The sequence below is a fragment of the Salvelinus sp. IW2-2015 genome, linkage group LG31 (assembly GCF_002910315.2).
Source record: "Salvelinus sp. IW2-2015 linkage group LG31, ASM291031v2, whole genome shotgun sequence".
In the NCBI taxonomy this organism is placed as follows: domain Eukaryota; kingdom Metazoa; phylum Chordata; class Actinopteri; order Salmoniformes; family Salmonidae; genus Salvelinus; species Salvelinus sp. IW2-2015.
The window spans coordinates 7,723,428-7,739,897 of NC_036870.1; the positions used below are offsets into that span (position 1 = coordinate 7,723,428).

Sequence of the window (16,470 nt, forward strand, 5' to 3'; positions counted from 1 at the left end):
CATTAGTTTCGTTTATCTTGTGTTGTAGAAATCAGTGTAAATTCATCATACGTCACCGAATAAAAAAATATTATTGATCATGTGACTACCGCTTTCCCTGAATCGCAAACATTGTACACAACACTTTTAACACTGTTTTTACTTTGTCTGTGCTAAGTGGAAAGGCGCTATAAGGCAAAACGGGGAGCTCTTTACACATTTATTAAATACGACAGGTGCAACGCAAACCAGAGGGCTTTGGTTGAAGAGTCCATTCGTTCTAGGTAGGTTTGCTCTATGGCTCAAATTCAACTAAAATGCAATAGCAGCTGTACTATTTTGAGTCTACTTATGAGACCTATCTAGCTATCTATTCTCGTTGTGTACCAATGTGCCAGCTGTTTCAAGTTAATTTTTCGATTCACATGCATTACTGACTGCTTATAAGCCTCCAGTGTTGTAATAACCTTTTTTAATGTTTTAAAATGTTTTTATTTAACCTTTTTTTTTATCTAGGCAAGTTAGTTAATTAAGAACAAATTCTTATATACAATGACGGCCTACCAAAAGGCAAAAGGCCTCCTGCGAGGACGGGAGCTGGGATTATAAGTACAAATAAATTAAATTAAAATATATGACAAAACACACATCAAAACATGAGAGACAGTAGAACACTACATAAAGAGAGCCCTAAGACAACAACATAGCATGAGAGAAACACATAACACAGCATAGTCAGAAGCCATAGAAGRCAAAGAAATTCCTATATTCCTGTAGGTCTGTCATGTAAAAGAAAACAAGTTGTCATGTAATGAGGCTATTGTAATGTGAGCATAATTCATTGCATTGTTTGTTGTCCTTATAGACAGTGAGGGCGGGTGATACCCATTACTTATGTCGAACAGGTTGGATTTAAAATCCCCTTTCCCAAATCTAATGTCAGATAATGGAGAAGTTATGATTGAAAGAAGAAGCAGAGAGTTAATAAAACTACACACAGTTTTTATACCAACTTTTGGAGAAGTGAACTTTACAGAAAACACACAATCACATACCAAATGCACATGTTTTTTTGACTCTGTCCGTTTGTAATGGGAATTTCCAGGTGAACAAAAAGGAGAGCAGTCGTTGATCACATCAATCAAAATAATGTTGGTTTAATTACAAGGTGCAACTAGCACAGAAGCAGAGAAAATGTCTAACGGGCCTCTTGGAGACAGGCCCTTTATATTCAGACAGTGCCAAATGTTCTCTTAACATCAACCCGAGAGGCTTGTCCGAAGTCAACACAAAAGACAGTGACTTTGCCTGCTGCTACAGAATCACACAGTGCATAATGTAATCAATACAATAAGAATCAGTGTCCTCGGTCCATTTGCAATCTGTAGCTCTGGCGTCAATCACTATCAAACGATATGAGAAGAATCCATAACATTCAGTAAAAGATCTAGTGACTATCAACTCAGACACAAATATGTCACAAATAGAACACTGGAAATTATGTATATTACAGAATAGCAAAAACATAAAAATATGCTAAGCATAGTGTTAATCACTCTAAACTGAATAAGAACTCGGGCTCCTGAGTGTCGCAGCAGTCTAAGGCACTGCATCTCAGTGCTAGAGGCATCACTACAGACCCTGGTTCAATTTTAGGCTGTATCACAACCGGCCGTGATTGGGAGTCCCATAGGGCGGCGCACAATTGGCCCAGCGTCATCCGGGTTAGGGTTTGGCCGGGGTAGGTCGTCATTGTAAATGAGAATTTGTTCTTAAAACTTCTTATGGCTGCATTCCCGGTAACGGGATCGATATGACAACAGCCAGTGAAAGTGCAGGGCGCCAAATTCAAACAACAGAAATCTCATAATTAAAATTCCTCAAACATACATATGTCTTATACCATTTTAAAGGTAATCTTGTTGTTAATCCCACCAAAGTGTCCGATTTCAAATAGGCTTTTCAGCGAAAGCACCACAAACTATTATGTTAGGTCACCACCAACTCAAAGAAAAATTCAGCCATTTTTTCAGCCAAAGAGAGGAGTCACAAAAAGCACAAATAGAGATAAAATTAATCACTAACCTTTGATGATCTTCATCAGATGACACTCATAGGACTTCATATTACACAATACATATATGTCTTGTTCGATTAAGTTCATATTTATATCCAAAAACCTCCGTTTACATTGGCGCCATGTTCAGAAATGCCTCCAAAATATCCGGAGAAATTGCAGAGAGCCACGTCAAATAACAGAAATACTCATCATAAACTTTGATGAAAGATACATGTTTTACATAGAATTAAAGATACACGTGTTCTTAATGCAACCGCTGTGTCAGATTTCAAAAAGCTTTACGGCAAAACCACAATATTTAATAATCTGAGAACAGCATTCAGCCACAAAAGGAAGCCATACAGTTACCCGCCAAATTGTGGAGTCAACAAAACTCATAAAAAGCATTATAAATCTTCACTTACCTTTGCTGATCTTCGTCGGAATGCACTCCCAGGACTTCCACAAGAAATGTTCGTTTTTTTCGGTAATGTCCATCATTTATGTCCAAATAGCTATTTTTGTTGCGTGTTTGGTATACAAATCCAACGTCAGGGAAGCGCGTTCACTAAAACCTGACGAAATGTCCAAAAGTTCCGTAACAGTCCGTAGAAACATGTCAAACGATGTATTGAATCAATCTTTAGAATGTTTTTAACATAAATCTTGAATAACGTTCCAACCGGAGAATTACATTGACTTCAGATGAGCGATGGAACGGAGCTCCCTCTCATGTGAACGCGCATGGTCAAAGAATGGTCACCTCATGGCAGACCTGACTAATTTTCCTCTCATCCGGCCCCCCTTCACAGTAGAGTCATCAGACAAAGTTCTACAGACTGTTGACATTTAGTGGAAGCCGTAGGAAGTGAAAACTCATCCATATCTCGCTGTGATTTCAATGGGAGCTTGGTTGAAAATCTATCAGCCTCAGAATTTCCACTTCCTGTTTGGATTTTTTCTCAGGTTTTTGCCTGCCATATGAGTTCTGTTATACTCACAGACATAATTCAAACCGTTTTAGAAACTTCAGAGTGTTTTCTATCCAATACTACTAATAATATGCATATATTAGCAACTATGACTGAGGAGCAGGCCGTTTACTCTGGGCACCTCTGTGCACCTTTCATCCAAGCTACTCAATACTGCCCCTGCAGCCATAAGAAGTTAACTGACTTGCCTAGTTAAATAAAGGTTAAATAAAAATAAGATAAATAAACTTTATTAACCTTAAATGGCCACTACACCATGTCAAAAGGCACTACATTATGTAATTCTATTCCACCCCCCTCATCAGCTGACTTGCGTAACACACTCTCTGTTCCTCCAATGGTAACCTTTGAGTGTGAATGTTTTATTTGTCAGCAGATACACTAGGTTCACATCTGCTTTTAATCAGTCTGCACAAGTCACAGTCAGAGTGAAGGAGAGGCCAAGACTACTGGTTTATTTCATTTAGTGGACAGACCGGTATTCTGAGATCAGATTTATTGCGTACTACTGGTCCAGCTCTAAAAGAGGTAGCTATGAAAAATCATTGAAATCATGCTTCTGTGACTGACTTTACATAGACCATAATTCACAGACTGGTATTTGTTTTCCATCTTGTTTTTTTCTTCAGAATCAACATGTATAAGCCACACCACCAGCCAGCCTAAAACTATTCGGAGCATCATCTGAAGAAGAATAATTCAGATGATTAGCTAATAATTAGCTGGTTGAGAAGCTGAATCAGGTTAGTTACAACTGGGGTTGGAGTGAAAACCTACAGGAGGGTAGCTCTCCAGGAACAGGGTTGGAGAACTCTGAACATTCCTCAATATAAAGAGCTAAGTCTACTGTTATAATGCATGTCTACAGTATATTTGATTTCTTTGACTTAGTCAGGTGTATTGTAATGGTTGCACAATCTCCCATGGATTTATTTGAACACCATAAGGACCATTGACCTGTCTAGTCATGGTCATTCTCATATCCAGTGTGTGTGTCTGTGTGTGTGTGTGTGTGTGTGTGTGTCTGTGTGTGTGTGTGTGTGTGGTGTGTGGTGTGTGTGTGTGTGGGTGTGTGGTGTGTGTGTGTGTGTGTGTGGTGTGTGTGTGTGTGTGTGTGTGTGTGCATGAGACTGAATGTCTAGCCATTTGTCCTGCTGACTCTTGCTCTCTGTCTGTTCTGCATATTTTCTTAGGACACTATGGTTAGGTGACCTCAGATCACACTCACTTCATTCCATCTCTGGCTGTCACCTGACTGGTGGTTGCCATGGCTTTACAAAATGGATACTCCATCAACTCCACCCCACTGGACGAGAGTGGAGACACATCACCCCTACTTAAAAAAGAAGTGGTGGATGTTGATGATTCAGGTGTCTACTTTTTTGGGTTGCTCTTTTGCATAGTCAGCACTCAGCAGCATGGATGTGCTAGAGGGTGATTTATTATGTAATGATAACTTTTTATGATAGTTGAAGGAAGTCATATCAAGTGAAAATTTGACCAACCTGGAAGTTTGGATATGTCCCTATGCTTTAGCTTAGTGCTAGTGAAATAGGTCATTTAAGTGTCAAGTACTCCTCGATTGCTAGTGTAGATGTTCTACCAGCGCTGTTTAAATAGTCATCTTTAAAGTCTAAGTGTTTTCAGATAGACTGTGAGGTGTGATTGTGCACTTGTTGTCATCATGTCTAACAGTACCTCCACAATGTTGCTCTGCACGCTGCAATCTGGCCATCATGATGTTCTTCGGATTCTCCGTTGTCTACGGTCTCCGTGTCAATCTAAGTGTTGCCATGGTCGCCATGGTCAATGGAACCAATGGCCAACCATCTCTCAACAGCTCAGTTGGCCATGAGTGCCCAGTGTCCTCCCATGGGAACAGCAGCCAAACCCCAGACCAACCAGACGGGGTAAGAACCAGCTTTTCCAAAGTATCCACAACTAGACCCATAGTATACTGTATATGCATATTAAAGCTCATATACATCAATATGCTTCACACAAACATGATGCATGCGTACTGGACATACTGCACATGCAAAGTATGAACAGTAGATAGATACAAGACACTCACAAACTAATACGTAACACTAATGCTCATTTACCTCTCTCTCTCTATCTCAGATACCTCAGTACTCGTGGGATTCTCCAACTCAGGGCCTGCTGCTGGGGGCGTTCTTCTTTGGCTACCTGGTGACTCAGATCCCTGGGGGTTACCTGGCCGGGCAGTTTGGGGGGAGTATATTCTTGGGGGGAGGGGTGCTTGGCACCGCAGCCCTCACCCTCCTCACCCCCCTGGCAGCCCAGCTAGGACCCTACTGGCTGTTTGGCTTACGGGCACTGGAGGGATTTGGGGAGGTAAGAGGCTTCATGTGTGCAGAGTAGGGGTCAATCTCATTCTGTTATCAGCATTGAACTGGATTAGCTTAGCATTCGATTGTATAAACAATCATATTTATGGTATACATACAGTATAGCCAATTTGGCCATGTGGTCATTATTTTCTCTAAAACTCCAAGGTATATTGTTCATTTCAGTGACAAATCAGTGTGTAATGCTCTGTGTTTGTGTGTCGTCAGGGGGTGACATTCCCGGCCATGATGGCCATGTGGGCTCGCTGGGCTCCCCCTCTAGAGAGGTCTCGTCTTATGACCCTGTCGGGGTCAGGGGCAAACTTTGGGGCTTTTGTAGCCCTGCCCCTCACCGGCTTAATCTGTCACAGTCTGGGCTGGCCCGCTGTCTTCTACATATGTGGTGAGAGTTGGATAGCAATTACACCCCCCAAACATATACGCTGAGTGTTCAAAACATTAAGGACACCTTCGTAATATTGAGTTGCACCCCCCCAACCATATACATTCCCCCTACACACACCATTATCTGCATTTCTCACCATTATCTGCATTTCCAGCTCTTATTTTATTCTCCTGTTTTCACACACATTATACTTTCATATTTTTGGATCATTCACAATTATTCTCTGCACACTCAATCAATCAAATGTATTTATAGAGTATTTATATTTTTTTACAACAGTCGTTGTAAAAAAAGAAAAGAAAAAGAAAAAAAAAAGGTGCTTATACAGAAACTGGGCCTAAAACCCCAGAGAGCATGCAATGCAGATGTAGAGGCTCGGTGGCTAGGAAACACTCCCTAGAAATAGAAGAACCTAGTTCAGCACAAATACTARTCCTACACAACCTCTTGCTTAGTAAAGATGTCAACATAACAAGGCTTTTCTCTCATTCCCTCCCTCTGTCTCTCTCTTTCTCGCTTTCTCTGTCCCTCTTTCTCTCGTCACCAGGGGGTGCTGGTTGCATTTGGGCAGTGTTCTGGTTCATTCTGGTGTCTGACCAGCCTGGCACTCATCCACGAATCAGCACAAGAGAAAAACATTACATCATCAACTCCATAGGAAAAGATGTAACAACAATATATATGTGGTATCCTTTATGACCCTCTATCATACATTTGTAAATCACTTCACAGTCAATCCCCTTTCTCTCTCTCTCTCTCTTTCTCTATGCCTCTTAACTCAGGGTGGTGCCCATGGCTGGTCAGTGCCTTTGTTACCCATGGTGCTCTCTGTTCCCCTGTGGGCCATCATAGTGTCTCAGATGTGTGCCAACTGGGGTTACTACACTCTGCTCACCTCACTACCCACCTACATGGACACGGTGCTTCACTTTGACCTCCGACAGGTGAGACCCAAAGAAATTGTACATTAAGTCATACATCATAGATATGGACATATGATTTCTATGGATGACGCCAGAAGAGGGGAGAGACAGAGTGAGATGCTCAATTCCAGAGTGCTGTAAAGACCAGATAGCTATAAGAATATGATAATAGCTCTACCGGGTGGCAAACTACCTGCCCTCCAGGACACCTTCAGCACCCGATGTCACAGGAAGGCCAAAAAGATCATCAAGGACAACAACCATCCGAGCCACTGCCTGTTCATCCCGCTATCATCTAAAAGGCGAGGTCAGTACAGGTGCATCAAAGCTGGGACCGAGAGACTGAAAAACAGCTTCTATCTCAAGGCCATCAGACTGTTAAACAGCCATCACTTGGCGGCTTCCACCCGGTTACGTAACCCTGCATGTTAGAGGCTGCTGCCCTATATACAGAGACTTGAAATCACTGGCCACTTTAATAATGGAACACTAGTCACTTTAATAATGTTTACATACTGCTTTACTCATCTCATATGTATATACTGTATTCTATTCTACTGTATTTTAGTGTATGCCACTCCGACATTGCTCATCCAAATATTTATATATTCCTTAATTCAATTCTTTTACTTTTAGGTTTGTGTGATTTGTGTGTATTGTTGTGAATTGTTAGATATTACTGCACTGATGGATCTAGAAACACAAGCATATCGCTACACCCTCAATAACATCTGCTTAACATGTGTATGTGACCGATCAAATTTGATTWGATTTTGATATAAAGGAAAGGGGGATACCTAGTCAGTTGTACAACTGAATGCATTCAACTGAAATGTGTCTTCCGCATTTAACCCAACCCCTCTGAATCAGAGAGGTGCAGTTGGCTGCCATAATCGACATCCAGGCTCCATAGGTAGAGTTTTGTCATATTTCTTAGACAAGTGTATACATACTTTAGGTGGTAAGACTAGAGAATGACTAAGATTTAGTGTCGTATCAGTATATCACACTGTACAGGGATAGTACAGGAGTCTCTGGACTTGAATCATAAAGTGTTGTTATCAAGGTCTATACTGTGCTGCTGTAGCAATGTTTTAATAAAACATTGGTGAAAGTGACGCCATCTTATCGGGATATTTTATTCCTACAATGTAGTTGCAATTCTTTTTGTTGTTGGTTAATATTGTCTATTTCTTTCTGTTTCTCTATGTAGAATGCCTTTCTCTCAGCTCTGCCCTATCTGGGTGGCTGGGCCTTCTCAGTGATATCAGGTGTAGTAGCAGACAGCCTCCTGGAGAAGGAGCTGTTGAGTGTCACAGCGGTCCGCAAGATCTTCACTATCACAGGCAAAGAGGGGACTTTTATATTTTAAAGGAATTGGTCTTGGTTGCTTATGGAATGGGCTTTACCAGATGTTTGATTGATTGGCTGTTAAAACGTACAAAAGTTTGCAACAATTTTTTCGGGATTCTTTGGTACTATTTAATGCTGTTGATATTTTAGTCTGTAGAAATGTGTTTTTTAACAAAATATGAACTTATAGAGTATTACATTTTACATTTTATATTGACATTTTAGTAATTTATCAGAAGCTCTTATCCAGAGCAACTTACAGTTAGAGTATCATATATATATATATGTGTGTGTATGTGTGTGTGTGTGTGTTGTTGTTAATTGAATGAATGGCCACACTTATGTGTCTCTATTATCAATAGAAAGTAAGTGCAGTGTTTGTACATTCAACATGTGTATTGATGTATATTGTTGACTCCTCCTCCCCCAGGTCTGCTGCTGCCTGCAGCATTCCTGGTTGCTGTGGGCTACTCCGGCTGCAGTGGGGTGTTGGCTGTGACCTTTCTCACCCTCTCTACAACTGTAGGAGGCACCAGTGCAGCCGGGGTCTTCATCAACCAGATAGACATTGCTCCACGGTGGGTGTTTATCTATTTGAGATGTCGTCACTTCACTTGTTTCTCTTCACTTCTCTCCTTACTCACCAGTCTTTTCTGGCATGTTTTGTACCTTCACTGAACTCTCTTGCACTCATTCTATCACACTCTCAGCCACTTACTCAGTGCTTTTTCACTGCTTTTGGATGTATTTGAACCTCTTTGTCTCACTCTTCCTCTCATATTCAGGTATGCGGGGGTGCTTTTAGGAATCACCAACACTTTCGGGACTATCCCAGGTGTTGTCGCGCCGATCGTCACAGGTTACCTCACCAAAGATGTACGCTTTAGCTTTTCCTTCATCATCAAATTGATTCATTCTGTACTGCTTTTCAAAATAATTAAATAGATTTAATATAGCTACTTAAGTACTTGTTGCTGTAAAAAGTATTCGACCGTGGCTGCATCTACACAGACAGTCAAATACTGATCTTTTTTTCACTCGTTGGTCTTTTGACCAATCAGCTCTGAAAAAGATCTGATGTGATTGGTCAAAAGACCAATTAGTGGAAGAAAGATCAGAATTGGGCTGCTTGACACGAGGACAATGCAATGGCTCATTTCTAAAAGTTACTGCACCCTTGAAGACTGTTATACATACGACTGTGACTTATGTCTCCCCTCCAACAGCACTCCTTGGCGGGATGGAGGAATGTGTTCTGTCTATCGGCCGGGATCAGCGCCGGAGGAGCGCTTGTCTTCACTTTGTTTGGCAGCGGGAAGGTCCAGAAATGGGCCCTGGCAGAGGAGGATCAGGAGCAGGCAGAAACAGAGAGAGACGGGTTAATCCCTACATGACAGACAGACATGACCTAAAGGGAATAGGACCTGTAAGAAATAAGCTGACCTCAGGTTAACTTAACTCCCCATCAGGTGGTTTTAAAAAGGATGGACCAGTGCATTTTAATAGTCTCTTAGTACACTGTGTTGGGAATGGGACCCTATATATAATACAATATTCATGATAGAATTAGGGACTTTTTAAAATGGCCTCTTTATATACCAAATGCCTTTCTTTAGTATTGTTTACAACAATCTGTTTCTGACCACGTTTGGTATTTATACTGAACAAAAAAATATAAATGCAACAAGTAAAGTGTTGCTCCTATGTTTCATGAGCTGAAATATTTCTCAGATTTTCTGCACAAAATTTGCCAAAATAATCTATCCACCTGACAGGTGTGGCATATCATGAATCTGATTAAACGGCATGATCATTACACTGGTGCACCTTGTGCTGGYGACAAAAGACCACTCTAAAATGTGAAGTTTTTTCACACAACGCCACAGATAATTGGCATGCTGACTACAGGAATGTCCACCAGAGCTGTTGCCAGAGAATTTAATGTTAATTTCTCTACCATAAGCTGTCTCCAACATCGTTTTAGAGAACAGCCTCACAACCGCAGACCACGTGTAACCATGCCAGCCCAGGACCTCGACATCTGGTTTCTTCCCCTGCTGGATCGTCTGAGACCAGCCACCCGGACAGCTGATGAAACTGAGTATTTCTGACAGTAATACAATTATTTTGTGTGGAAAAAATAATTCTAATTGGCTGGGCCTGGCTCCCAAGTTTGTGGGCCTATGCCCTCCCAGGCCCACCGATGGCTGTGCCCCTGCCCAGTCATGTGAAATCCATAGATTAGGGCCTAATGAATTCATTTCAATTGACTGATTTCCATATATGAACTATAATGTATTTTTCTTCAGTGTATATATATACAGGATGAGTCATTATGCCTTTTTATACTTAAATCAAAGAGCTTTACATTTAATAATGGGCTACCCCTAGTGGTATAAGGAAATACACAGGCAACTTCTAATAAACTAGATTACTCTTTAATTGATCACTTTTAAGTGCTCTTATACTTTTATCTGCCACATTTTATAAAAAAATACCTGTGCTCTTCTCAGGATTCATTGCCTATGATTAGCCATTGTCTAGTCTGTTGGCTATATAACAATTACTGCCCCAAACCATTTGTTCTTTGAATATTTTTTAATTGAATGACAGACAGATGTACGTACAGAACTTGAACAATTGAAATGAACAAAACCATCAAACATAACTTTTTTTTAGCACCACTTATTTTACCGCCACTTATTTGACCTCCWATGTGCCCTTAAAGACAATGCTGCACAAAAAAAGGTGGTTACCAAAATGTTTAATTTTAGGAAATGTACATTCATGTAAGAATGTTTTGTAAGTGTTATGTAAAAACAAATCAATGTGAATGTTCATAACAGAAAAAAATCAGTGAAATCAAAATGTCATGCTATTTCAAGTAGCCTACTGGTTTAACTTTCCATTAAATAATATACCAAATGTTCACATAATTAATTTTTGGGTTGTCATGTGTTGTCATTTTAATACTTTTGAATAATTATATTAGTGGCAATTTTATCCTAATTGCATTATACATTTTTTATTCGCATTTATATTGCTTCAAAGTAAGACTTTTATTTGGAAGTTTTCAAGCTCCATAACCTGGTTCCATTTTAACTTCCAACCCGGATGTTGTTAGTTGCTAGCGTGAACGTGAGTGTGAAACGAGTGCTTRTTACATTTTCAGACTGCAGGGCAACAACATTTTTGTACGTCGTTTTTTGGGGGGAGGCAATTTTCGGAATACTCCAACTACTAAAAAGGCATCACCTTAACCCTGAGTAGAACCATTTTAAGAATGGCTAAACGAAAACGCGCCGCTGYGGCTTATGAAATGCCCCCCAATACTGAAGACGATTCAGATTCCAGCAGTGAATCTGAGCCTGACAGTGATGTATTTTGGACTAAACCTCTTGAATGTTCCACTGGTAGTGAGGACAGTGAGATAGAAGCGCCACCGAGAAACCCCGGCTGAAGAACCCAGTCACTTCAACAGGAAAACCGGTTCCTCCAACAGAGAATGGGGATCATGAGACTGGCAAAGATGGCACCGTTTGGCGAGGGTTAAATCCCATTGGAGAGGCAGTGGGCCAGAGAGCAACGCAACATGTTTTCATGGTCGCTCCAGGGCCAACAGAGTGCGCAAAAAGCGACATAGACAGCAGCCCACTCAGCGCCTTTCATTGCCTGTTTGACATCAACATGTTGCTCCACATCAAAGAATGTACAGTTGAAGAAGCACGCAGATGCACTGATGACAGTTTTTGCGATATGTCTTTGGATGAGCTTCAAGCCTGCATTGCATTGCGCTCCTTTACGTTTGTGTGGCGTTCGGTGGCAATTGCGCGAAGATGGAGAGCTTTTGGAATGACCAATGGGGGGGTGATCTTTTTTGGACAAACAATGCCAAGGAACAGATTTAGAGACATGCGATATTTATGTTTAGACCCAAAATAAATAAAGAGTGAAAGTGTAAAAAATGACATGTTCCCCGGTGTCACACGTTTTGAACAGTTTTGTCAAAAATAGCATCACCTGCTACAACCCTGGGCCGAATATTGCTGTTGATTCGCAGTTGTTTCCCACAAAAGCACAGTGCGTTTTCTCGCACTTCATGGGAAACAAGCTCGACCGTTCTGGAATCAAGTTCTGGCTGGCAGTGACTCCAAATACATCGTGAATGGTTTCCCGGACTTGGGGAAAGAAGATGACTTCTGGACAGCGCCAGTTTGACAGCATTGTGGTGCTGAAGCTGATGGAACCTTATCTTGACAAAGGAAGGAATGTGACCACTTCAGTTGAACTGGCAAATAAGTTGCTGCATAAGAGAACGACCCTGGTTCTGAAACACAATGACGCGACGCTGAKTGTGTACATGTGTAAGCCAATGAAGACCATCAGTGTTCTCAGCACCCTGCACCTGTCTGTTGGCACTAGTACCAGCAGAAAGAAAACCCCAGAATCTATGACTTTCTACAACTCCACTAAAGTCGGGGTGAATGTGTTGGATAGGAATGCGCGCATGTACAGTGTGAAGGGTGGCTCCCAGCGGTGGCCAATGGCCGTATTCTACAACGTCCTGGACTTGGCAGCCATCAATGCCTATGTGCTTTACAAAGAGTGCATGTGGGACACTATGCGATATAACCGGAGAGAGTTTATCCTGAACCTAGGATCAGCGCTTCGGGAAAACTGTGATGCTAAAAGGAGCTATAAAGTCAGATCCCGATCCCCGCCCGGCCAACGAGTTAGTGAAAAGAAAGAGTTGTCAAGGGGCTAGTACTAAATGTAGGAACATAACTCTTGAGGTATGTTCAGAATGCAGGAGATATGTTTGTGGAAAGTGCGCCAAGACGGTAAAGAAAATAATACTGTCACAAATGCTTGTCGCAGGACACTTTACAAAACCCCCAAATTTGCGGCATGGGTAAAAGCGCGCGCCCACGAACTGTGAAGACATATGTTAATGCATTGGCTGCATTTTCATCGACATACAAAACAAGTAGCCTACTACCTACCTCAGCATGACTTCAGCATATACTTTTGGCAACGCGTCATGAATATAAAAATACAGTATAGGCTACAGTGTTTGATGGAAGAAGTTATGTGTTCATGGTTTACATTCAATTTACAACCAAGTACTGACTGTAATTTGTAACCAAAACGAGTTAACAAAATGTATTTGATTCCATTAAGGTTAAGCATTTAAAATAAAAGGTGTTGTAGATTACTTTTGACTAATATTCATATTTTAATCTCTCCCCAAAAAAGGAGATTAAAGAGTTGACACCAAAAAACGAAATAGTTGAATCTCTGACGAACTGCACATTATAAAATAAATAGATACATTTTTGAGTAATCAAGAAATAAGACATGCTCAAGGTGGGCAGCAAGGCTTCTGTCTTTCCAAATTCAATAGTGTGTGTAATTTTGAGATGGTTAGTGCTATTCGGGACCCTACCCTAAACCTTAACCCTTACCTAACAATTTTAAATGTCTACGTCAATGGGGTGACGTCAGAGTTGCGACAGTTGCTAAAACTCTCAAGAGGGCTATGAATAAAGACATTTCTATGGCTGTGCATCAGGCGCTTGCCTCAGATTTAGTGTGAATGATCTGGATGTACATTGCGGTAAACTTCACTGAGCTATAGTTAAGCAATAAGGCCAGAGGTGTGGTATATACCAATATTACACGGCTAGGGCTGTTCTTACACATGATGCAATGCGGAGTGCCTGGATACAGCCATTAAATGCGCTGCATGGTCAATCTGATGTTTGCAGTGCCCATYCAGCAATTTCTGCCATACAACCTCTGCAGAAGTCAGGGCATTCATACTTAWTGAGTTTCGCAGAGCTGTTGTGAAGGAAGTTGTCAAGGATGTGGGTTTGTGTTTATACTGGACCTCCGCCCCCACCTACCGTCAACCAATCATGGCAGTGCAGAGAGCTATATGGAGCCATCCACATTGMTACAAATAAATTGGGCGGTGCACATGCAGTACAGAGCTCAATTTGGCCTCTGCATGCCWCCAGAGGCTTCACAATTGCCTCACACATCCATATGGCACATTTGACCACATTTTGATCAAGCATAAATTGGCTTTTAACTATTGGTATATTGGCCAAATACCACAAACCCCAAGGTTCCTTATTGCTATTAGAACTGGTTACCAACGTAATTAGAAAAGTCAACTATTTTTGTTTTTGTCATACCCCTGGTATATGGTCTGATATACCACTGCTTTCAGKCATTTAGCATTCAGGGCTTAACCCACCCAGTTTATAATCTCCACCACGCCTACCCTCAACACAGGGGCCCCTGTGCTTAGTCCCCTCCTATATTCTCTGTTCACCCACTCCAACACCATCATTAAGTTTGCTCACAACATAATGGTGGTAGTCCTGATCACCGACGACGATGAGACAGCCTACAGGGAAGATGTCAGTGACCTGGCAGTGTGGTGCCAGTACAAAACCTCTCCCCCGATGTCAGCAAGACAAAGGAGCTGATTGTGGACTACAGGAAATGGAGGCCTGAGCACGACCCCATTTACATCGACACGGCTGTATTGGAGCGGGTCGAGAGCTTCAAGTTCCTCGGTGTCCACATCACTAAGGACCCATCATGATTCAAACACACCAACACTGTCGTGAAGAAGGCATGACAACGCCTCTTCCCACTCAGGAGGCTGAAAATATTTGGCATGGGCCCTCAGGTCCTCAAAAAGCACACTGACTTGGTACCGGCACTCCTTGTATATAGRCTCATTTAAAAATATACAGTTGAAGTCGGAAGTTTACATCACTTAAGTTGGAGTCATTAACTTGTTTTTCAATCACTCCACACATTTCTTGTGAACAAACTATAGTTTTGGCAAGTCTGTTAGGACATCTACTTTCTGCATGACACAAGCCATTTCTCCAACAATTGCTTACAGACAGATTATTTCACTTAGAATTCACTGCATCACAATTCCAGTGGGTCAGAAGTTTACATACTAAGTTGACTGTGCCTTTAAACAGCTTGGAAAATTTCAGAAAATGATGTCATGGCTTTAGAAGCTTCTGATAGGCTAATTGACATAATTTGAGTCAATTGGAGGTGTACCTGTGGATGTATTTCAAGGCCTACCTTCAAACTCAGTGCCTCTTTGRTTGACATCATGGGAAAATCAAAAGAAATCAGCCAAGTCCTCAGGAAAACAATTTGCTTCAACCTTGGGAGCAATTTCCAACTGCTTGACGGTACCACGTTCAACTGTACAAACAATAGAACACAAGTATAAACACCATGGGACCACCTCAGCCATCGGACCGCTCCGGAAGGAGACTCGTTCTGTCTCCTAGAGATGAATGTACTTTGGTGCGAAAAGTGCAAATCAATCCGAGAACAACAGCAAAGGACCTTGTGAAGATGCTGGAGGAGATGGGTACAAAAGTGTGTGTGTGTGTGTGTATAGTAAAACGAGTCCTATATCGCCATAACCTGACAATCCGCTCAGCAAGGAAGAAGCCACTGCTCCAAGAAGCCAAACCGCCATAAAAAAGCCAGACTACATTTTGCAACTGCACATGGGGACAAAGATTGTATTTTTTGGAGAAAGGTCCTCTGGTCTGATGAAACAAAAATAGAACTGTTTGGCCATAATGACCATCGTTATGTTTGGAGGAAAAAGGGGGAGGCTTGCAAGCCGAAGAACACCATCCCAACCGTTAAGCACGGGGTGGCAGCATGATGGTGTGGGGGTGCTTTGCTGCAGGAGGGACTGGTGCACTTCACAAAATAGATGGCATCATGAGGGAGGAAAATTACGTGGATATATTGAAGCAACATCTCAAGACATCAGTCAGGAAGTTAAAGCTTGGTTACAAATGGGTCTTCCAAATGGAAGCATACTTCCAAAGTTGTGGGAAAATGGCTTAAGGACAAGAAAGTCAAGGTATTGGAGTGGCCATCACAAAGCCCTGACCTCAATCCTATGAACTGAAAAAGCGTGTGCGAGCAAGGAGGCCTACAAACCTGACTCAGTTACACCAGCTCTGTCAGGAGGAATGGGCCAAAATTCACCCAACTTAATGTGGGAAGCTTGTGGAAGGCTACCCGAAACGTTTGACCCAAGTTAAACAATTTAAAGGCAATGATACCAAATACTAATTGAGTGTATGTAAACTTCTGACCCACTGGAAATGTGATGAAAGAAATAAAAGCTGAAATGAATCATTCTCTCTACTATTATTCTGACATTTCACATTCTTAAAATAGTGTTGATCCTAACTGACCTAAGACAGGGATTTTTTATGAGGATTAAATGTTAAAAATAAAAAAWWTWAAAAAAAGAGAAGTTAAACAAATCAAAATATATTTTAGAATTGATATTCTTCAAAGTAGCCACCCTTTGCCTTGATGACAGCTTTGCACA

The 16,470-nt window shown here is 41.4% G+C and overlaps 1 protein-coding gene across 2 annotated transcripts; it reads left to right on the plus strand.

Annotated features, from left to right (window-relative positions):
* Positions 1–114: 114 nt before the first annotated feature.
* On the plus strand, positions 115–9,932 carry si:ch1073-513e17.1 (sialin). 2 transcript variants are annotated; one of them, XM_023976396.3, is made up of 13 exons: positions 134–263; positions 3,404–3,558; positions 3,660–3,773; positions 4,224–4,400; positions 4,726–4,940; positions 5,155–5,388; positions 5,610–5,784; positions 6,335–6,453; positions 6,570–6,731; positions 7,924–8,056; positions 8,494–8,641; positions 8,849–8,939; positions 9,290–9,932. In XM_023976396.3, the coding sequence occupies exons 4-13, from the start codon at positions 4,298–4,300 to the stop codon at positions 9,455–9,457; spliced, it is 1,548 nt and encodes a 515-aa protein (XP_023832164.1). In that variant the 5' UTR covers positions 134–263; positions 3,404–3,558; positions 3,660–3,773; positions 4,224–4,297; the 3' UTR covers positions 9,458–9,932. The 2 variants fall into 2 exon arrangements, with proteins under 2 accessions (XP_023832166.1, XP_023832164.1); XM_023976398.3 differs by lacking the exon at positions 3,404–3,558 and having other exon boundaries at positions 115–263.
* Positions 9,933–16,470: the final 6,538 nt, after the last annotated feature.